General features: G+C 48.1%; 1 protein-coding gene across 1 annotated transcript in view; it reads left to right on the forward strand.

The window, feature by feature from the left end:
• Positions 1-22,500, forward strand: part of kif13ba (kinesin family member 13Ba) — a gene marked incomplete at its 3' end in the record, with an annotated part of 76,429 nt that overhangs the window by 46,246 nt on the left and 7,683 nt on the right. Inside the window, 17 exon segments of the mRNA XM_083662302.1 lie at positions 1,059-1,193; positions 2,040-2,170; positions 3,538-3,624; positions 4,001-4,194; positions 5,451-5,727; positions 6,998-7,160; positions 9,971-10,126; positions 12,306-12,455; positions 12,989-13,114; positions 14,636-14,809; positions 15,976-16,133; positions 17,381-17,513; positions 17,755-17,910; positions 18,337-18,436; positions 19,210-19,336; positions 20,070-20,125; positions 21,326-21,450. Of these exon segments, the coding sequence (XP_083518428.1) occupies positions 1,059-1,193; positions 2,040-2,170; positions 3,538-3,624; positions 4,001-4,194; positions 5,451-5,727; positions 6,998-7,160; positions 9,971-10,126; positions 12,306-12,455; positions 12,989-13,114; positions 14,636-14,809; positions 15,976-16,133; positions 17,381-17,513; positions 17,755-17,910; positions 18,337-18,436; positions 19,210-19,336; positions 20,070-20,125; positions 21,326-21,450 (2,448 nt within the window).

Raw genomic sequence — 22,500 nt, forward strand, 5'->3', positions numbered from 1 at the left:
GGAGGAAAACGCTCGTCATTAGTTACCTGTGCAGGAGGAAAACGCTCGTCATTAGTTACCTGTGCAGGAGGAAAACGCTCGTCATTAGTTACCTGTGCAGGAGGAAAACGCTCGTCATTAGTTACCTGTGCAGGAGGAAAACGCTCATCATTAGTTACCTGTGCAGGAGGAAAACGCTCGTCATTAGTTACCTGTGCAGGAGGAAAACGCTCGTCATTAGTTACCTGTGCAGGAGGAAAACGCTCGTCATTAGTTACCTGTGCAGGAGGAAAACGCTCGTCATTAGTTACCTGTGCAGGAGGAAAACGCTCGTCATTAGTTACCTGTGCAGGAGGAAAACGCTCGTCATTAGTTACCTGTGCAGGAGGAAAACGCTCGTCATTAGTTACCTGTGCAGGAGGAAAACGCTCGTCATTAGTTACCTGTGCAGGAGGAAAACGCTCATCATTAGTTACCTGTGCAGGAGGAAAACGCTCGTCATTAGTTACCTGTGCAGGAGGAAAACGCTCGTCATTAGTTACCTGTGCAGGAGGAAAACGCTCGTCATTAGTTACCTGTGCAGGAGGAAAACGCTCGTCATTAGTTACCTGTGCAGGAGGAAAACGCTCGTCATTAGTTACCTGTGCAGGAGGAAAACGCTCGTCATTAGTTACCTGTGCAGGAGGAAAACGCTCGTCATTAGTTACCTGTGCAGGAGGAAAACGCTCGTCATTAGTTACCTGTGCAGGAGGAAAACGCTCGTCATTAGTTACCTGTGCAGGAGGAAAACGCTCGTCATTAGTTACCTGTGCAGGATAGCCTCAGAGATGTCGGACTATTTTACACACGAAACAAAATGAGGGAAGCTTTTTCTTTTTTAAACCACAAAAACTTTTGACTAAATTCAGTGGGAAGAAGGTGCAGATATGGAGGCACAGCAACATATGCCTGCTGTTATCAGTATTTATATTCAGCTTTCTATGAATATACTGTGTGTGTGTGTGTGTGTGTGTGTGTGTGTGTGTGTGTGTGTGTGTGTGTGTGTGTGTGTGTGTGTGTGTGTGGGTGCGTACGTGCAGGAGCGTCAGAGGCAGTTGGAGAGTCTAGGCATTTCTCTCCAGTCTTCAGGGATCAGAGTCGGAGACGACAAGAGCTTCCTGGTCAACCTGAACGCCGACCCCGCCCTTAACGAACTCCTGGTCTACTACCTGAAGGTACACACACACACACACACACACAGCCACAAGGCTATTATAACTGCTGAAGGTAACGGGGCCATCTTTTTACAGCTCCAAAAATGTCCAGCATGTTCAGCATGTTCAGCATGTACAGTACCAATGATTTGTCTTGCAACAGTGAAGTAATGTACAAAATACTCGTGCGTGAGTACTGTGTCAGTAAAACATTTTCTCCCAACTGTCACATTGTGACACATTGTGACAGTTGAAATACGTATACGTTGAAATACGTATACTGTATTGCTGTCTACTTAAAGTATTTATTTTCAGAAGAGCAGTGTGCTCGGAACGTCACTGGCTTTGCAGTGCAAATAAAGCGTTGTTTCATATCCGTTTTTCCATAAGGTGAAATGAGTAGGAAAGGCTCTGTGTGGGAGGCTGGCTCGTGCTAACGTGCTAACTGTTTGAATGTGTTGCACGTTGTGTTTCAGGAGCACACTAAGGTGGGCTCTGCAGACTCGTGCTAACATGCTAACGTGCTAACTGTTTGAATGTGTTGCACGTTGTGTTTCAGGAGCACACTAAGGTGGGCTCTGCAGACTTGTGCTAACGTGCTAACTGTTTGAATGTGTTGCACGGTGTGTTTCAGGAGCACACTAAGGTGGGCTCTGCAGACTTGTGCTAACGTGCTAACTGTTTGAATGTGTTGCACGGTGTGTTTCAGGAGCACACTAAGGTGGGCTCTGCAGACTCGTGCTAACATGCTAACGTGCTAACTGTTTGAATGTGTTGCACGTTGTGTTTCAGGAGCACACTAAGGTGGGCTCTGCAGACTTGTGCTAACGTGCTAACTGTTTGAATGTGTTGCACGGTGTGTTTCAGGAGCACACTAAGGTGGGCTCTGCAGACTCTCAGGACATCCAGCTGTGTGGGATGGGGATACAGGCGGAGCACTGTGTCATCGACATCACGCTGGACGCTGCCGTCATCATCACCCCGCACCGCAACTCTCGGTAAGGAACGCCGTGACGTGCACACTCCTACAATAACACTGTGACGTGCACACTCCTACAGTAACACTGTGACGTGCACACTCCTACAGTAACACTGTGACGTGCACACTCCTACAGTAACACTGTGACGTGCACACTCCTACAGTAACGCTGTGACGTGCACACTCCTACAGTAACGCTGTGACGTGCACACTCCTACAGTAACACTGTGACGTGCACACTCCTACAGTAACACTGTGACGTGCACACTCCTACAGTAACGCTGTGACGTGCACACTCCTACAGTAACACTGTGACGTGCACACTCCTACAATAACACTGTGACGTGCACACTCCTACAGTAACACTGTGACGTGCACACTCCTACAGTAACACTGTGACGTGCACACTCCTACAGTAACACTGTGACGTGCACACTCCTACAGTAACACTGTGACGTGCACACTCCTACAGTAACACTGTGACGTGCACACTCCTACAGTAACGCTGTGACGTGCACACTCCTACAGTAACGCTGTGACGTGCACACTCCTACAGTAACACTGTGACGTGCACACTCCTACAGTAACAATGTGACGTGCACACTCCTACAGTAACACTGTGACGTGCACACTCCTACAGTAACACTGTGACGTGCACACTCCTACAGTAACACTGTGACGTGCACACTCCTACAGTAACACTGTGACGTGCACACTCCTACAGTAACACTGTGACGTGCACACTCCTACAGTAACACTGTGACGTGCACACTCCTACAGTAACGCTGTGACGTGCACACTCCTACAGTAACACTGTGACGTGCACACTCCTACAGTAACACTGTGACGTGCACACTCCTACAGTAACACTGTGACGTGCACACTCCTACAGTAACACTGTGACGTGCACACTCCTACAGTAACACTGTGACGTGCACACTCCTACAGTAACACTGTGACGTGCACACTCCTACAGTAACGCTGTGACGTGCACACTCCTACAGTAACGCTGTGACGTGCACACTCCTACATTAACACTGTGACGTGCACACTCCTACAGTAACGCTGTGACGTGCACACTCCTACAGTAACGCTGTGACGTGCACACTCCTACAGTAACACTGTGACGTGCACACTCCTACAGTAACACTGTGATGTGCACACTCCTACAGTAACGCTGTGACGTGCACACTCCTACAGTAACACTGTGACGTGCACACTCCTACAGTAACACTGTGACGTGCACACTCCTACAGTAACACTGTGACGTGCACACTCCTACAGTAACACTGTGACGTGCACACTCCTACAGTAACACTGTGACGTGCACACTGGTTCTTACTGGTCTTACAGGACGTGTGTTAATGCTTCTTACTGGCCTTACAGGACGTGTGTTAATGGTTCTCCGGTAACCAGCGCATTGCAGCTTCACCATGGCGACCGAATCCTCTGGGGAAACAACCACTTCTTCAGGTGACTGCTCGTTGTATTTCTCCAGGATGTATTTCTGTTTGGTTTTCACACCTCAAATACTCTCATGCTTCAGCATGTTGTGATTTTACATACCCTCCAAAATGCTCATATTTTTGCATTTATATATTTAAAATTATTTAATACACCTTGTTTCTCTATTATTAGTCATATTCTATTTGTATTTATCTGCATCATCATCCTATTTGCTGCTGCATCATTGGCCCAGTTTCTCCCGACGGGAAACGTTAAAGTTTCACCTAACACTCGCTGACCTCAATGCTGATCCCAAATCAGCCAATTAAAGTTTCACCTAACACTCACTGACCTCACTGCTGATCCCAAATCAGCCAATTAAATAGCAGCCTCCTCCCTCCAGGATCAACCTGCCCAAGCGGCGGTGTCGGGCGGGTGAGGATGACGATGGTGAGGGTGGAGTGATGAAGAGCAGCGGCAGCACTGAGCAGCTGGATGCAGACGGCGACTCGGCCAGCGAAGTGTCCAGCGAGGTCAGCTTCTCCTACGAGTTCGCCCAGACAGAGGTCATGATGAAGGCCCTGGGCAACAACAATGGTAAGGACCACTTAGGTGTAGGGTTGTTCGATATTGGCTTTTTTACCGATATCCGATAATGTCCACCTCTTAATTTCCGATACCGATATCAACCGATATCTACCGATATAAGCAGGCTTTTTTTTTAACCAAAATTTCAGGTAACAAGTTACATAATGTAGCTTAATGTAGCTGAAGAGTTTAATATATAATATGCATGTTGTGTTAAAGTTGTAAGTGTTATTGGGGCAGTGGTGGCCCAACGATTAGAGAAGCGAGCTTGTGACCAGAAGGTCGTCGGTTCAATCCCCGGGACCGGCAGGATAAATCTGGGTGGGGCAGTGAAAAGTGAAAAGGCAGCGCTCGCCCCTCCCTCATTACCACCACTGAGGTGCCCTTGAGCAAGGCCCTTATCCCCAACCGCTCCAGTGGAGCTGATCAGTGGCCAGCAGATCAGACTGTGGTTGTACTGGTCAGCTTCCAGGTGTGAATGTGAACAGGGCACTCCTGAAAAAGAGAGCATTGCTCTCAGCGAGACTCCCCCTGTATTAAAAAATAAATAAAAAATTATCGGCATGAAAACCGATACCGATATTTTCCGATATTAATTTTTTATGCTAATATCGGCCGATAATATCGGTAGGCCGATAATATCGGACATCCCTACTTAGGTGAATTAAATCCTAAGGAACATAACTGTTTTGGAAACATAGAGATAACCCCCTCCCCACACACACACACACTTGCATGACTTTTGTATTGCATGAGTTGAGATGTTATTTTTAGGGATGGGCATCGAATTTCGAATTTTGGAATAATCGTTGTTATTATCAAGGTCGACTTTTATTATTGAAAGTCGAAATTCGTTTATTGAAAAAAAATAAAATAAATGTGAGTGAAATGTTGCATTGTCTCCCCTGATTCTAAGTATAGTCGAATCGCTTGGTTTGAGCAAGTAAAACAATTTTTATAAGCAACCTCTCCCTCTTCATGGGATTTCATCCGCCATTCATTTTTCCATAAACCTTGCTTAAAATGCTTATAAAAATTGTTTTACTTGCTCAAACTAAGCGATTCGACTATTTTTTTTTTACATTTTTTTTTTTTTTTTCGAATTTCGATTAAAAGTCGACTTTGGCCAGCGAATTTCGAATAGTGTTTTTGCTAGAAATGCCCATCCCTAGTTATTTTCTTGAACCTCTCTGCTTGTCAGATTCCTCCACAGACATCTGTCAGTCTTGTTGTTCTCTGAGTGCTCTCTGCCTCCTGTCCCTCAGACCCCATGCAGGCCGTCCTGCAGTCCCTGGAGAGGCAGCATGAGGAGGAGAAGCGCTCGGCTCTGGAGCGTCAGAGGCAGATGTACGAGCAGGAGCTCCAGCAGCTCCGGCGGAAGCTGAACCCCGAGCGCCAGGTGGCCCAGAGCGGAGCACCGGCGCCCGGGCAGCCGGCGCCGGGACAGCAGCCTCAGTACCGCAGCCTGGAGAGACTCAGCACAGGAGGCATGAGCCAGTCCACCAGCGCTCAGAGCAGACTGAGGCAGTGGAGCGAGGACAGGTGTGTGTGTGTGTGTGTGTGTGTGTGTGTGTGTGTGTGTGTGTGTGTGTGTGTGTGTGTGTGTGTGTGTGTGTGTGTGTGTGTGTGTGTGTGTGTGTGTGTGTGTGTGTGTGTGTGTGTGTGTGTGTGTGTTAATGGTTCTTACTGGTCTTACAGGACGTGTGTTAATGGTTCTTACTGTGTGTGTGTGTGTGTGTGTGTGCGCGCGTGCGTGTGTGTGTTTTATCTTGGGTGCACATTGTGGCCTATAAAACAGTTTATTTGTCCTGAATTTGTAATTTAGTTAATTTAAATTCTGGCAAATAAAAAGCTTATAAAAGATTAGATGAAACTTTAAAGATCCCTTTGGGGAATTTGGGCCTTGGCAGCAGCGAACATCTAGGTTACAGCAACACAACATTATATTGGGGTCATTGAAGGTATAAAATAATTAAAATAGTAAATTGACGAGGAGAAAAAAATCTCTGAGATTATAAAGTCATAAAGATTCAAGATTCGATGCTTTATTGCCATGTCAACACAGTTGATAGGAATTGATTTTTTTTTTTTTTTTTTTTTTTTCAAACAGAAAGTGAAACTGTTATTTAGACAAAGGCATTTGTGTAATACTAGAGCTCTCGCCTGCTCTGTTGGCATGCACAACGCACAATTGCTCAACTTCGCATCACTGATGACATCACTCACTGATGACATCACAATTGCTCGAGTGACCATCACTGATCACATCATGGAGTGCTCGAGTGACATCACTCAGCACGCAATTTCACAACTTTGCGTCACCGATGACATCAGTGAGTGATCAGTAGTGGGAGAAAAGTAGTCCACACATTGACTGAGTTCGCACATTGACCCCTCTCCCCTCCTCTCTCTCTCTCTCTCTCTCCCCTCCCCTCTCTCTCTCTCTCTATCCCTGTCCCCTCCTCTCTCTCTCTCTGTCTCTCTCTCTCTCTCTCTCTCCCCTCCTCTCTCCCTCTCTCTCTCTCTCTCTCTCTCTCTCCCCTCCTCTCTCTCTCTCTCTCTCCCTCCCCTCCTCTCTCTCTCTCTCTCTCTCTCTCTCTCTCCCCTCCTCTCTCTCTCTCTCTCCCTCCCCTCCTCTCTCCCCTCCTCTCTCCCCTCTCTCTCTCTCTCTCTCTCTCTCCCCTCCTCTCTCCCTCTCTCTCTCTCTCTCTCTCTCTCTCCCCTCCTCTCTCTCTCTCTCTCTCCCTCCCCTCCTCTCTCTCTCTCTCTCTCTCTCTCTCTCTCTCTCCCTCTCTCTCTCCTCCTGCTGCAGGGAGGCAGTGTTGGTGAGGAGTCTGCGCAGGCTGAGGGAGCAGGTAGTGAGGGCCAACCTCCTGGTCCAGGAGGCTAGTTTCATCTCCGACGAGCTGGAGCGACACACAGAGTACAGAGTCACCCTGCAGATCCCAGCAGACAACCTCAACGCTAACCGCAAGGTCTCTCTCACACACACACACACACACTGTCAGGGTCCGAGTGAGACGTGTGGATCTATTCGCGGGTAGTTGATGACCACGGGAAACTCGGTAGGTCTGGAGAAGCTGGGGTGTTGTGGAACTTGGTAGCTTGATAGCTGGGGTGTTGCACTGTTCGGGGTTTGGGAACAGTTGGTTGCAGGTTGCAGACGTTGCTTGAGATTGGTATGATCCTAGTTTAGATTATGAATCACTGGCCAGAGCCTGCCGGAACAGGCCTTTATAGATCCGAGCATGACACCACCTGTGCTATGACATCATACCGTTTGTGACATCATCAGAGACATGACATCACCTGTGCTATGACATCACTAGCGAAAGGCATGAAAGACACTTATGAACCATGACATCATCAGTGATCGATGACATCATAGTCGGAATGACGACGTCAAAGTAGGAATGATGACGTCATCCTAACAGTACCCTCCCCTCAAGGGACGTCACCTGGCGTCCAATGAGGCCATCAAGGATGGCATCTGGGAGACAAAAAATCCGTAGGTTCTGGTGGAGGTGCTCTTCCGCAGGTGGTTAGACGCAGGTGGTTAGGCCCCAAAGGGGGTGTAAGAGAGTGAGGTGCTCTTCAGCAGGTGGTTAGATGCAGGTGGTCAGACCCCAAAGGGGGTGCAGGACAGTGGAGGTGCTCCTCCCTAATACAGGATATCGAAGCCATAGATGGACCGATACGTGGATAGAACTTCCACCGGGTCCGGTGGATCCTCTGGAACCGGCCATCCCCCGGGGCACGATCCAAACATGGGAGGCTGGGGACCATCAAAAGGGTCAAATGCCGCCGTCTCCGAAGGCAGAGCCGCAGGGGGATCTGACACAGCGAGGCCTGCCCTCCCGACCTGTAGTTTGGGGAGGTCACTCACCGTCTCCTCCTTTAAACGCCTCTTATTTCTTCTGGCTCTTGACCGAGGGCTGACGACACTACGGGAGCCTCCCAGCATGAGTTGTTGGTCCAGCATGAGTTGTTGGTCAAGGACAGGAATTGGCTGCTGCTGGGGTACGGGTTCAGACTCGGCGAGGGGAAGGTCCACAGGTTGTGCCTCAGGTACAGGTTCAGACTCGGCGAGGGGCAGGTCCACAGGTTGTGCCTCAGGTTGTGCATCAGGGCCAGCAGACTCGGAGGCCCCCTGCGGGGGGACGGAGCCGATCATCAGGCAGCGATTGAACTTCCCAATGAGACGGTCGACAGTCCTCTCCAACTCTTTAACCCTCTTGGAGACAAACTGCCACTCCTGGGTCCTGCAGGGAGCGCTACCCAACCGTACAGATCTTTCGGCTGTACACGTAGAGTCTTGATCTACTGAGAGTACCACGGGCCGGCGAGCGGTGGGACCACTTACTGGACGCCGGGAGCAGGAGGAGAGGTAATGCCCGGCTCGACCACAGTACAGGCAGCTCCGGGTGTCCAAACGGCGCTGCCTCTCCTCTGGTGTGATGCGAACCCTGCCGGTCAGATCACGGTACAGATGGCTGCTGGGACTCGAATGTGGCTGCCCCTGCTCTGGGATGACGCGAACTCCCCCCCAGAATATGCCCTTAGCAGCTGGAGGTGGCCGAGAGGCAGAGCTAGAAGCAACGGCCGCTGTGGACGGGGGAGTGGCAGGTCTGGAAACCTCCGGAACGGCGGCGCGCTCGGAAACTGGGGCAGGAGGGGCAGAAGGCTGCGGAATGGCACCCTGGGGGCCTAGCCCGTCGAGACGATCTAGCCGGCCAATCAAGAGGGCGTGTCGATCAGCGGCTTCGGAAGCCAGAGCCTGGATTGCTTTTTCCTGGTGGGCAATCAGGCGTCTTGACTCAAGTGCGAGGTCTTGCAGAGGCTGCGGGGTGACACCCTCAGGAGGATTCAGTCCGTCGAGACGATCTAGCCGGCCAATCAAGAGGGCGTGCCGACCAGCGGCTTCGGAAGCCAGAGCCTGGATTGCTTTTTCCTGCTGGGCGTGCCGATCAGTGGCTTCGAGAGCCAGAGCCTGGGTTGATCTTGCGAGCTCAATTATCATTCGAAAGGCCTCCCTGATTGGCGGAGATGTATCCGCTAGATCCAGTTCCGAGTGATTCATACTGTCAGGATCGGAGTGAGACGTGTGGATCTATTCGCGGGTAGTTGATGACCACGGGAAACTCGGTAGGTCTGGAGAAGCTGGGGTGTTGTGGAACTTGGTAGCTTGATAGCTGGGGTGTTGCACTGTTCGGGGTTTGGGAACAGTTGGTTGCAGGTTGCAGACGTTGCTTGAGATTGGTATGATCCTAGTTTAGATTATGAATCACTGGCCAGAGCCTGCCGGAACAGGCCTTTATAGATCCGAGCATGACACCACCTGTGCTATGACATCATACCGTTTGTGACATCATCAGAGACATGACATCATCAGTGATCGATGACATCATAGTCGGAATGACGACGTCAAAGTAGGAATGATGACGTCATCCTAACACACACACACACACATACACACACACACACACACACACACACACACACACACACAGTAACCGCAAGGTCTCTCACACACGCACACACGCACACACACACACACACACACACACACACACACACACACACACACACAGTGGTGTCCTGTCCTGTTTTTTCACTACATCCCCATTCTCTACACATACTCAACCACCTGTGTGCGTGCGTGTGTGTGTCTGTGTGTGTGTGTGTGTGTGTGTGTGTGTGTGTGTGTGTGCGTGTGCGTGTGCGTGCGTGCGTGTGTGTGTGCGTCTGTGTGTGCATGTGTGTGCGTGTGCGTCTGTGTGTGTAGAGGGATGCAGTGCTCAGTGAACCAGCGGTGCAGGTTCGCCGTCGGTGTCGGGGGAAGCAGATCTGGAGTTTGGAGAAGATGGAGAACCGTCTGGTGGACATGAGGGAGCTCTACCAGGAGTGGCAGGACTACCACCTTCATCACCAGGACAACCCTGTGAGTTACCTTGACAACGAGCATGTCAGTTACCTCAACACTGTGACAGTCCCACTAGTGACATCACAAACCCACCAGTAACCATAATAGTGGGTGATAATTATGATAACTCCCTAATCCCTATACACTTTGCTTAAAATGTGTCCCGTATCCAGCTTGTATCTAGACTAGAAATGTAACGCGCTGGATTTCTAGGGTGGAGACTCTGGAGACGAGGAGCCACGCTTTGCGTGCCCAATTCTGTGACATCACTGATGATCTCACAATCTCTGTCGTAAAATATGTTGTGCCCTTCAATTCTAGACTGACATAGATAGTGTTTATATTAGAAACTCACAGCCTCACCCGTTTGACCCGTTTACATTTACACCTGATATTAACTCATTGAGTGCCAAGGACGGACATGTTCGTCAATTGCGTTTTTTGACGGTGGGGCGTCGATCAAAGCCTTCTGCCTCTCCTGTACAAATATTATAGCTATTGGAGGTCTATAACCTATTTTACAGAACCCTTAGGTGGCGACAGTGCTCTCCAGGTTAACAGAAAGGCAGAGAAAAACAGAGAATAAGTCGTTGGGGAAATGGAAATCGCATCGCATCCGTATGCATCGATATGCATGAAGCGTTTTAACGTTAGATGTGCCTGCAGCAGGCAGCAGCCAATCTGCTCCCACAATTGAGCTCCTCCATGTCCGCTGCGACAGGCTGTCGCCGACAGCCCATTCGCATGATCAGCCGTTATTATTCTCAACTGGAAGCATACAGTAGTAGCCGGTGACAAACACACGCGGAAAAAGCTGGATGTCGCCGACGCGCACCCTTCACAGTGCAGAGCAAACTCAGCAGAGAGCCACCTCCCATAAGGAGGAGTGTGCAGTTGAGGCGGGGCGGGGCGGGGCGGGGCGGGGGGGGGCACGCAGAGCAGCACACAACACTGACCCAGACAGACCCAGGCAGCAGGACAGGGTTGGCAAACGCAAGCCAGAATATCCGATGCCCACCAGCAGCAAATCAAGATCAGCAAGAAGCTGCAACCAGCAGCGCACGCAGGGGCCAGCGCTGCTGGTTGCAGCTAAAAATATTATTCTGCCAAACAAAATTCCCTGGCCTTCACTGTTTTATTGAAGGAAATTATTTTTGAGGTGTGACTACATCAGAAAATTAGCTTCAGAGTCAGTGATGTGTTTGAAATGTTTAATTTCACAAAAGGGCCATTATCTCAGCTTCTAGAAAAAAACTGCTCTTTTTTGTTAAATCAAGCTATCTTCTCCGGCTGATAACTAAAGAACGGAAAATGATATCAATAAACCTGTTTTTGCTGATGATAGAAAAGAGTCTCATCGTTCTTTTTGCGTGTTCATTGTTTACATAGTAATATCACACAATATTCTGTGGGCCTCGAGAAATCACTGAAAAAAGCTCTGAAACTCTGGCACTGGGAGCGTCCGTTCTCCAAAAGTGGCTGGCACTCAATGAGTTAATATGGGTCTCCAGTGTCCCCATTGAGATCTGATTCAGATCTGATCACTCTGTTCAGCTGTTTCACACCTTGTTTGTCTTTAACACATTAGCTACCCATGAGCGAGGCTGTTTACACTTTCCGCTCCACGTACTGTCCGGTGTGTGTCTGCGCTCGCTCAGGACGGTAAACAGGCCGTACTTTATTTTGAAGGAATAACGAGAGGGAGGAAGTCGAGCGACTGCCAAACTCTCCAGCCAGCTGCAGCAACAGACAAACCGCGGTGACTGTTGTTGTATATGGATTGACTGTTGCTGTATGTGGATTGTCTGTTGCTGTATGTGGATTGACGACGCATTTGCGTTTACACTCGTGTTCAGTGTGGTCACACTGCGTCCCTGACCCCCTCCGGAGGTGGTTTGGCCGATCACATCACAATCTGTCCTCAATGTGTCCTGGGTGCATTTACAGCTGCAAATTCCCATTACAATCCCATCACTCAAAACACATTTGAATGCCAGGTGTAAAGAGGGTCCATGACAAGCCTGCCACTAACCACGAAACTCCTGTCTGTAACGTGTGTGACCTGGCATAGCCATGACAACCCCATGAGTACAGTGCAGTTCGATTTCTTGAACATTTTCAGAATTAAGGGGGGGGGATCTCTCTGTCAGCTAATGACCTTTGACCTTTCTTCTGCTCTCCTCCCCTCCTCGTCCAGGTGATGCGTTCGTACTTCCGTCGAGCCGACCCGTTCTTCGACGAGCAGGAGAACCACAGCCTGATCGGCGTCGCCAACGTCTTCCTCTCCTGTCTCTTCTATGACGTCAAGCTGCAGTACGCTATTCCCATCATCAACCAGAAGGGGGAGGTAGGGAGACTTTACACCTACCATACAACACGCACTGTTGTGTTTACTCAACATTGAAATCAGTAACACCTTCCTAACACTCAGTTTCTCCCCATTTTAAACAATCACAATCCATAACGCAATAAAATTGTTGAGGTTTAAAACAGGTTGTCCTCTAGCAGTTGATCAAATTCACCAGCCACTTCCAGTAACATTTTACATTTACATTCTGGTAGTGTGGCTTTTCCATTGAGGTCAACAGTAGAATAAACCTCAATTCCTAGATCATCATCACTTCAAGCAACCAATAGTAAAACGGGTCAAAGGTCATAACACTATAATCATCACGGTTGATTCGGGAGTGTTAATGAAAGACATAAGAGCCAAGAATTGAAATTTTCACCAGACAACAGGGTGTTTAGAATAGGACTCAAAATGGCGGTTGCTCACCTGGAGGCTACACAACCTTGTAGCCACAGAAACTGACGTTTCCCTTTGCTGATTGGGATGAAGAAGGCTGTTTGTTTTGTCTCCCCTCTCCTCCCTGTGATCAGGTGGCAGGGCGTCTCCATGTGGAGGTGGTGAGGGTCGGGGGCGGCCTGGAGGACGGCATGGCCGGAGGAGAGGAAACCGACAACAACCAAGATAGTGAGGTGGAGGACCGCAAACTGGTGTGCATGGTATGTGGGACAAACACTCTTTTGTCTGTGGAAGCACACACGGCAGCACACACGACGTGCACACGGCAGCACACACGACGTGCACACGGCAGCACACACGACGTGCACACGGCAGCACATGGGATCTGTGGAAGCACACACGACGTGCACACGGCAGCACATGGGATCTGTGGAAGCACACACGACGTGCACACGGCAGCACATTGGATCTGTGGAAGCACACACAACGTGCACACGGCAGCACATGGGATCTGTGGAAGCACACACAACGTGCACACGGCAGCACATGGGATCTGTGGAAGCACACACGACGTGCACACGGCAGCACATTGGATCTGTGGAAGCACACACAACGTGCACACGGCAGCACATGGGATCTGTGGAAGCACACACAACGTGCACACGGCAGCACATGGGATCTGTGGAAGCACACACAACGTGCACACGGCAGCACATGGGATCTGTGGAAGCACACACGACGTGCACACGGCAGCACATGGGATCTGTGGAAGCACACACAACGTGCACACGGCAGCACATGGGATCTGTGGAAGCACACACGACGTGCACACGGCAGCACATGGGATCTGTGGAAGCACACACGACGTGCACACGGCAGCACATGGGATCTGTGGAAGCACACACGACGTGCACACGGCAGCACATGGGATCTGTGGATGCACACACAACGTGCACACGGCAGCACACACAACGTGCACACGGCAGCACACACAACATGCACACGGCAGCACATGGGATCACTGACAGCAGCAAAAGGCAATAGGATACAGCAAAGGAAATAGGAATAGAGGCCGACCAAATGAAGATATTAAACATAACACGACCCACAATTACAACACGATTAGAGCTATGAGGATGGGGGGGGAATGAAAATGTATGAATGACAGCATGTACAGATCCTTTCCAAAAAAAATTAATATCAACACAAGTTAGTTTTTTTCCATAATTCCTTTCAAAAAGTGAAACTTTCATAGATTATAGATTCATTACACACAAAATGAAATATTTCTAGCCTTTATTTATTTCATTTTTCATAATTTTGGCCTACAGCTCCAGAAGACCCCCAATACAGCATTTCAAGAAATTAGAATAGTGTGAAGAAAATCAGCAGTTACCTCTCAGTTATGACTGACTCCAGCCTCAGTCCACTCCCTCTGAATCTCCGCCAAATTTTTGAATGGTCTTTGCTTGACAATCCGCTGAAGCCCACGGTCATCCATGGTATTTCCATAATGTTCAAATTTTTTGGAAAGGATCTGTATGTAGGCTGAGCAGACTAACAGTAGTAGAACAGACTGAAAGAGATGCGTGGACAATATAAAACGTATGAGAACATATGAATGAAGACGAAGAGGGTCTACAAAGGTCTACATACAGTGATGTTGTGTGATTGACTGTGCAGATGTGCGTTGAAGCAGCTCCTGACCTCATTCACTTGAGCCATGTACATAATGTTGTCATATTGGTGACCTGTAGTGTTTTGACGTGTGTCCTGTGCAGATTAAGATCCTGCAGGCCACGGGGCTTCCTCAGTACCTGTCCAACTTCGTCTTCTGTCAGTACTCGTTCTGGGACCAGCCCGAGCCCGTCATCGTGGCTCCTGAGGTGGACCCATCGTCCTCGTCGCCCAACACAAAGGACCCACACTGCATGGTGGTGTTCGACAGCTGCAAGGTGAGCACCACATTCTGTACAGTCCCACAATAGCATCTAGTTAGGCGGTGTCAGTAACAGGTCTCTCTCTGGTCCTCTAGGAGCTGGCAGTGTCAGTAACAGGTCTCTCTCTGGTCCTCTAGGAGCTGGCCGTGTCAGTAACAGGTCTCTCTCTGGTCCTCTAGGAGCTGGTCGTGTCAGTAACAGGTCTCTCTCTGGTCCTCTAGGAGCTGGTCATGTCAGTAACAGGTCTCTCTCTGGTCCTCTAGGAGCTGGTCATGTCAGTAACAGGTCTCTCTGGTCCTCTAGGAGCTGGTCATGTCAGTAACAGGTCTCTCTCTGGTCCTCTAGGAGCTGGTCATGTCAGTAACAGGTCTCTCTCTGGTCCTCTAGGAGCTGGCGGTGTCAGTAACAGGTCTCTCTCTGGTCCTCTAGGAGCTGGTCATGTCAGTAACAGGTCTCTCTCTGGTCCTCTAGGAGCTGGTCATGTCAGTAACAGGTCTCTCTCTGGTCCTCTGAGCTGGTCATGTCAGTAACAGGTCTCTCTCTGGTCCTCTAGGAGCTGGTCATGTCAGTAACAGGTCTCTCTCTGGTCCTCTAGGAGCTGGTCATGTCAGTAACAGGTCTCTCTCTGGTCCTCTAGGAGCTGGTCATGTCAGTAACAGGTCTCTCTCTGGTCCTCTGAGCTGGTCATGTCAGTAACAGGTCTCTCTCTGGTCCTCTAGGAGCTGGCGGTGTCAGTAACAGGTCTCTCTCTGGTCCTCTAGGAGCTGGTCATGTCAGTAACAGGTCTCTCTCTGGTCCTCTAGGAGCTGGCGGTGTCAGTAACAGGTCTCTCTCTGGTCCTCTAGGAGCTGGTCATGTCAGTAACAGGTCTCTCTCTGGTCCTCTAGGAGCTGGCGGTGTCAGTAACAGGTCTCTCTCTGGTCCTCTAGGAGCTGGTCATGTCAGTAACAGGTCTCTCTCTGGTCCTCTAGGAGCTGGTGGTGTCAGTAACAGGTCTCTCTCTGGTCCTCTAGGAGCTGGCGGTGTCAGTAACAGGTCTCTCTCTGGTCCTCTAGGAGCTGGTCATGTCAGTAACAGGTCTCTCTCTGGTCCTCTAGGAGCTGGTCATGTCAGTAACAGGTCTCTCTCTGGTCCTCTAGGAGCTGTCAGTGTCAGTAACAGGTCTCTCTCTGGTCCTCTAGGAGCTGGCGGTGTCAGTAACGGAGGATTTCATCGAGTATTTGACAGAAGGGGCGGTGGCCATAGAGGTGTACGGACACAGACAGGCTGACCCAGGCAGGAACCCTGCTCTGTGGGACCTGAGCATCATCCAGGCCAAGACACGCACGCTACGAGACAGGTACACACACGCACACACACACGCACACACACACACGCACACACACACACACACATACGCACGTACGCACGCACACACACACACACACACACGCGCGCACGCACGCACGCACGCACACACGCACACACACACACACACACACGCACGCACGCACACACACACACATGCACACACACACACACACAAGCACACACACACACACACATGCACACACACACACACTAGTGTTGCATGGTATACCGGTGCCAACGGTCTACCGCGGTGCCAAAGTGTCACGGTGTCGACCTCCCTTCCCAAGTCATAATACTATATTGACGTTAGCGCCCTCTTCTGGAAGCAACATGCGTGTGTTTGTTTCTATGTGGCAGGTTTAGGTAGGAATAGGACAGGAAGATGGGCTGTTCTGCCTTCAGAGTAAAAGCATTAATTGTGTCACTTCTGAGAAGAAAGTTGGATCACGCTGTACTCTCTCGTCCGATGACCGCTGCATGTTTTTCACACGCGCCCCCCCCCCCCCCCCCCCCCCCTGCTGTAGCCACTGTCGAAGCCTGACGCAGTGCTGGATCCTGTGTGAATCCAGCCTGAGGTTATCCTCTGCTTGTCCACTAGATGGAAGCAAAGCCACTAATCTGAGGCCAGTGATACTGAACAGGGTATTTAAAGTGACAAGCTGCAAGATTCTTGTTTTTCTTGATTTTGGCAACATCTTTGGTGAGAAGCGGTCATTGCTTTGGTGTTTTGCACTTAATGTTATTAACTGTTATTGGTTTTGTCTGGTTGCACTTTATTGTGATGCACTTATGTGTTGTAACTATGATGCAGTGTCTATTTCTACATCCTGTATGTACCGACAACAAATACCACCGGCCCTGGTTGTGTGGCAATTAAAGTTCTATTCTATTCTATTCTGTTCTATGTAGGCACTGGGCCAACATAATGATAAACACACTCAATGGAGACTGGGCCTATGCATCAATAACCAAATGACATCTGCATCGCATCTGTTTGTCCATTGTCTGTTGCACTTACGTCGTCCCCGCCCCTTTAGTGTTTATTTTTGTACAGCGTCTTTGAGTCCTTGAAAAGCGCTATAGAAAACACACGTTTATTATTATTATTATTATTATTGCCCCCATGATCACAAACTCATATTCCTCTCATTCTTCCGCTTGCATGTGGAGAGGTAAGACCACAGCCATACTGATGATCAGGCAGGAGTAGACAACTAATGTTGTCGCCCCCTGTAGGTGGAGTGAGGTAACACGTCGTCTGGAGCTGTGGGTTCAAATCCTGGAGATCAACGAGAACGGAGACTTCAACGCGGTGGAGGTAACCCCTGCGAGAGATGTCAGGACCGGGGGCGTCTTCCAGCTACGACAGGTAGCTTCACGTTCACACAGTTCAACACATTCCAGTACAACCACAGTCTTCTACTGTGGTCCACTGGGACCTGCCACTGGGACCTGCCACTGGGACCTGCCACTGGGACCTGCCCAGTCCAGCTACAGCTACAGCTTATTCCAACTAGCAACCTTTCATCCAAAAGCCAACTACTGTGTCCCAACTACCACACCTACCTACCTACCTACCTTCTCCCCCACCTTCTCCTTCTCCTCTCCAGGGTCAGTCGAGGCGAATCCAGGTGGAGGTGCACTCGGCTCAGGACTCGGGCACCATGCCTCTGATAGCGGAGGTGCTGCTGGCGGTGTCGGTTGGCTGTGTGGAGATCAGAGCCACCACAGCCAACCAGGAAGCAGATGAGATGGACAGCTATCAGGTAGAGCAGTTAGTGCATCTATAGGTTTGTCTACTGTGTCTATTCGCCTCATCAGATGATCTGTCATGGCAGCAATGTGTAGGGTGATGCGTTCTCTCCTCAATCTTTTCATTTCCTTAGCCATTTTAAAATACCTCACCTGTGAGTCACAGGAAATTGCATTGTGTTTCCCCCTGCTGGCTGGTTTCTGGAATGGAATATAATAGGAATGCAATGTCGCACTAGCCTGTTAGGTCAGATCCACAATGCAGAAGCAACATATTAACACCAGAGTAGTGCAGCAGTGACTTATGGTCGACTGTCTGATTTTGAACCATCAGATGGTTGAATTGGGAAACTGTGATGTAAACACTCCAAGTAGGATCAAATCCACTTATTCCAGCTGAATTGAAGGCGAGATGATGAGGTGGCTGCTTTGCTGTGTAGGAGAGAGATCTGGAGCGTCTGCGACGTCAGTGGCTGGAGGCTCTCACCAAGAGACAGGAGTACCTGGACCAACATCTGCAGAGCCTGGTCAGCAAAGCAGGTAAGACACTCGCACACGTACACACTGAAAATGCCCCCAGACACATTAGTTGGGTTTCCATCCACCTGTTTTGATGCAAAATTTCAATTTGCGCATAAAAAAACTGAGTGGAAACGCTGCCTAATTGCAAAAACCTCCAAATATCGCAAAAAAGTTTTCACGCTTGAGGGAGGCGGAAAAGTCGGGTGTATCGATAAAAGGAAAATGCGAAACGTGCGGTGGAAACAGTGTAAGAGATATTCCGTTGTCTCTCCATTCAAAAACAACACAGTTTGCCTTGATCACTGCAATAGCCTACCCGCCGTGGTAAACAGAAGAAGACTGGGATATTAACTTTAAGGCGACTCACTTCTAGAATTGAATTAAATTGTATTCACTTACTATCTGCTCCGTGGATTATAACGTCATGTTTGCCGAGTCGCACCTGGTAATCCAGAAATGGCGTTATGGTACCTTTGTCTACTCGTAGATCATCAAGAAACTTTAAATGAATAACGTTAGATGTGTTTAACAGAGCTGTATATCGGGTCTAGCAGCTGATCAGCAGCTCAGACAGCCTCAAACACGAGGTGATTGACAGCTCTATAATTCGCAAAATAGCAGTGGATGGAAACGCGCATTGTTTCGCACTTTATTTTGCCGACTTTCTGAAAATTCGATTAAAAGTTGCGATACATTTGGATGGAAACCCAACTTGTGATGTACAGACTCTCACCACACACACATTGAAAAAGCTTCCTATGAGCCTGTTGTCTCTGACCTGTGTTCCACAGAGAAGACCGAGGACGACACGGAGAGGGAAGCCCAGCTGCTGGAGTGGCGCCTGACTCTGACGGAGGAGAGGAACGCTGTCATGGTGCCCTTTCCTGGCAGCGGCATCCCTGGAGCACCCGCCGAATGGTACGGCCAGTGAGTGAGTGAGAGTGTGTGTGAGTGAGTGAGTGAGTGAGTGAGTGAGTGAGTGAGTGAGTGTGTGTGTGTGTGTGTGTGTGTGTGTGTGTGTGTGTGTGTGAGTGTCTGTGAGAGTGCGTGTGAGTGAGTGAGTGAGTAAGTGAGTGCATGTTCGATTAGATTTTCACATGTAGGGAAGTGTGTGTGTCCGATAGGGATGAAATGAAACGATAACCGGTTTAATGATAAACTTGTGATAATATTCTCTTACGGTAATCGTACCGTTTCAAATTTTCATTATCATTAAAACCATATTACCGTGATTCCGTGACGACAGCGCTTTGAAAAAGAGTAAATAATGTCCATCATCAACCAAAGTTAGCAACAGACCCAGACGCAGACGAGCAGCCTTGGTGAAATGATTTGAGTGAATGTACATATCAGTACTTTACTACTTTTTGAACATTTTCTGCACATTTGAACAATACCGTGATAATATAACTGTGATCAATTTGCTCACTATAATATGACATTTTCATATTGTTTCATCTCTAGTGTCTGGGGCACCTTATTTGGTCCTTTGAGCTAAAACGCACCATGTGACAGTAAATAACCAATCACATCCACACAGGCCTTCATACTTTTTGGGCTTCTACAATGGGATGCACCAGCAGACGGTGTGAGATGATGTTGTGCTGCATAGCATGATCTGTTGATCAGTGTGCCGTGTGTTTGTTTCCAGGGTTCCTCTGCCAGGCATGGAGACACATACCCCCGTCCTCTTCCTCGACCTCAGTGGTATGTCAGCTCAAATATACACTCCCAGCTCACATATGTTTGTGTATTCATTCTCTATTTTCATTATTGACATTATTGTTGTTGTTGTCATTTGTTGGTATTGTCGTGGTGGTGATGTGTCAACCTTACGGCTGCTCAATTAATCGGCTTTTAATCTCAAATTACAAATTTGGATTCCCACAATTATGAGAACAAGATAATCGAGATAAAACAATTATTTTTTTATATACAATTATTTTTTATTATGTTATTTATTTTAGTTCGCCTATTTATTTATCTAAAAATAAGAATACCGTAAATTCCGGACTATAAGCCGCACCTTTTTTCCCGTTTTTTGGCCTTTTTTGGCCCCTGCGGCTTATATAACGGTGCGGCTTATCTATGGATTTTTTCCAAAAAAAAAAAAAAAAAAATCTCTCTTTGTTAGCACTCTTTCTAACTATAAATCCTATATAACTATAATAAGTTTTAATTTCCTCTCTTGCCCTCTTTTCACCACACTGTATGACACTGTATGACACTGTGTGCACTGTAAAAAACAACACAGGTGGTGTTGTGTTATGTTGTTTTGTTGAAATGTTAATAAATGGGAGCTTCCTCAAACAGCCATCTCTTTCCCGACAATCCCCTCTGTGCATGAACCCTTACATATGGTAATTAAACATTAAAACACAATAAAAAAAATAATAAAAAAAATACCATTAAAACACCCGCGGCTTATAGTCCGGTGCGGCTTATATAAGAAAAAAATAGTCAACTTTGCAGGTGCGGCTTATACACCGGTGCGGCTTATAGTCCGGAATTTACGGTACTTTTATTTTCATTTATCTCTTTGTTTTTTACCTTAAATTATATTTAAAGTTCAGACATCCAGTATTAAAAAGACATTTTTTCAAGTAAAAAAAATGCATGATGTTGCCAAAGTCAATGAGTAATCACGTTAAATAATCGTGATTTTTGCAATAATCGAGCAGCCCTAGTCAACCTTCTCTAAGTTAGTCGTTTACTCCAGGGATAATCCAGAGGAGTTTGTTCATTACTGTGATAAATATAATAACTATAATAAGTGACATAATAACTACATTCTGGACATGTTGAAGAAAGCTTGAATTGATGATGCAAAAGGCGATGCGCCTCAACATCAGGACTATATTGCAAAGTGCTGAGCGGACACGAGTGTTTTGTCTTGTCGTCCCCCAGCTGAAGACCTGAGCTCCCAAGAACAGTACGAGGCTCCTGAGGCTGGAGGCTGGGACGCCACGCTGAGCGGAGAGGACGAGGACGACTTCTTCGACCTGCAGATCGTCAGACACTATGACGGAGACGTAAGGATGAGCCTGTATGGGCGGCCCGGGTGTCCGTTCTGTTCTGTTCCCTCACGGAACCTTGGACTCCGCTATGGGAACCCTTCTAATAAGTCATACCAGGGTTCCCACCGATCCTTGAAAGTTTTTGAATCAAGGGCGGACTTTGAAAGTTTTTGAAAATTAACATAAATAGCCATGGGTTATTGAACGTGCTTGAATTGATTTTGTGCAAGAATTCAAATTGAAGTTTTTTTTTTTTTTATATATACATTTTATTTTCAATTTTTTATGGAACAATATAGAACAATATACAAGACAAACAGGCTCAGACACAGGAAAAAAAAACAAAAAAAAACATACATGTGCTACCCGCCGCACAAAGTGTCCATGTGTTTACAAGTGTCCATCCATCACCTGTAACCTCAGTCACTTGTCATTCTTGACCTCATTAACCCATTGATACCTGATGCAGCATTTGTGTGCATATCCCTTTAAGACTTAAAGGTCTTAAAGGGATATGCACACAAATGAGGGATATACACGTAAATGCTGCATCAGGTATCAATGGGTTAAAGTAGGCCAAGAACGGGTCCCAGATAGTAGAGAACCTCTTAAGTGAGTTGGTTCTCAGGGACCATGAACAGAGATCATGTCCATCAGCCACACCTGAAAAGAAGGTGAAGAGGAGGACTTCCAGTCCTTCCAAATTAGTTTTTTGGCGACAGTTGTCCCCTGTGTCAGAGATTGTTGCACACCTATAGGGAAGATCAGTGAGGACTCCGAGCAGCCGAAGATGGCCACTTCTGCCTCCGGCTGTAGGGTTACAAATTGAAGTTATTTTGATTTTCTTTTACGACACATTCAAGCCTCTCTTTTTAATAGTTGTCTGTGAGCTTCTGTAAAGCCTGCTAGTTCTCATAATAATATATATATTTTTTTGTAACAGCAATGAACCTTGACCCATGTGTCCATGTGTCCTTGAATGTGAGGAAATTGGGCCTGGAAAGTCCTTGGAAAGTCATTTAATGTGATGTTTCAGAATGTGTGGTAACCCTGAACACTCTGTGT

Source organism: Poromitra crassiceps (genome assembly GCF_964638095.1).
Source record: "Poromitra crassiceps genome assembly, chromosome: 28".
NCBI classification, from domain to species: domain Eukaryota; kingdom Metazoa; phylum Chordata; class Actinopteri; order Beryciformes; family Melamphaidae; genus Poromitra; species Poromitra crassiceps.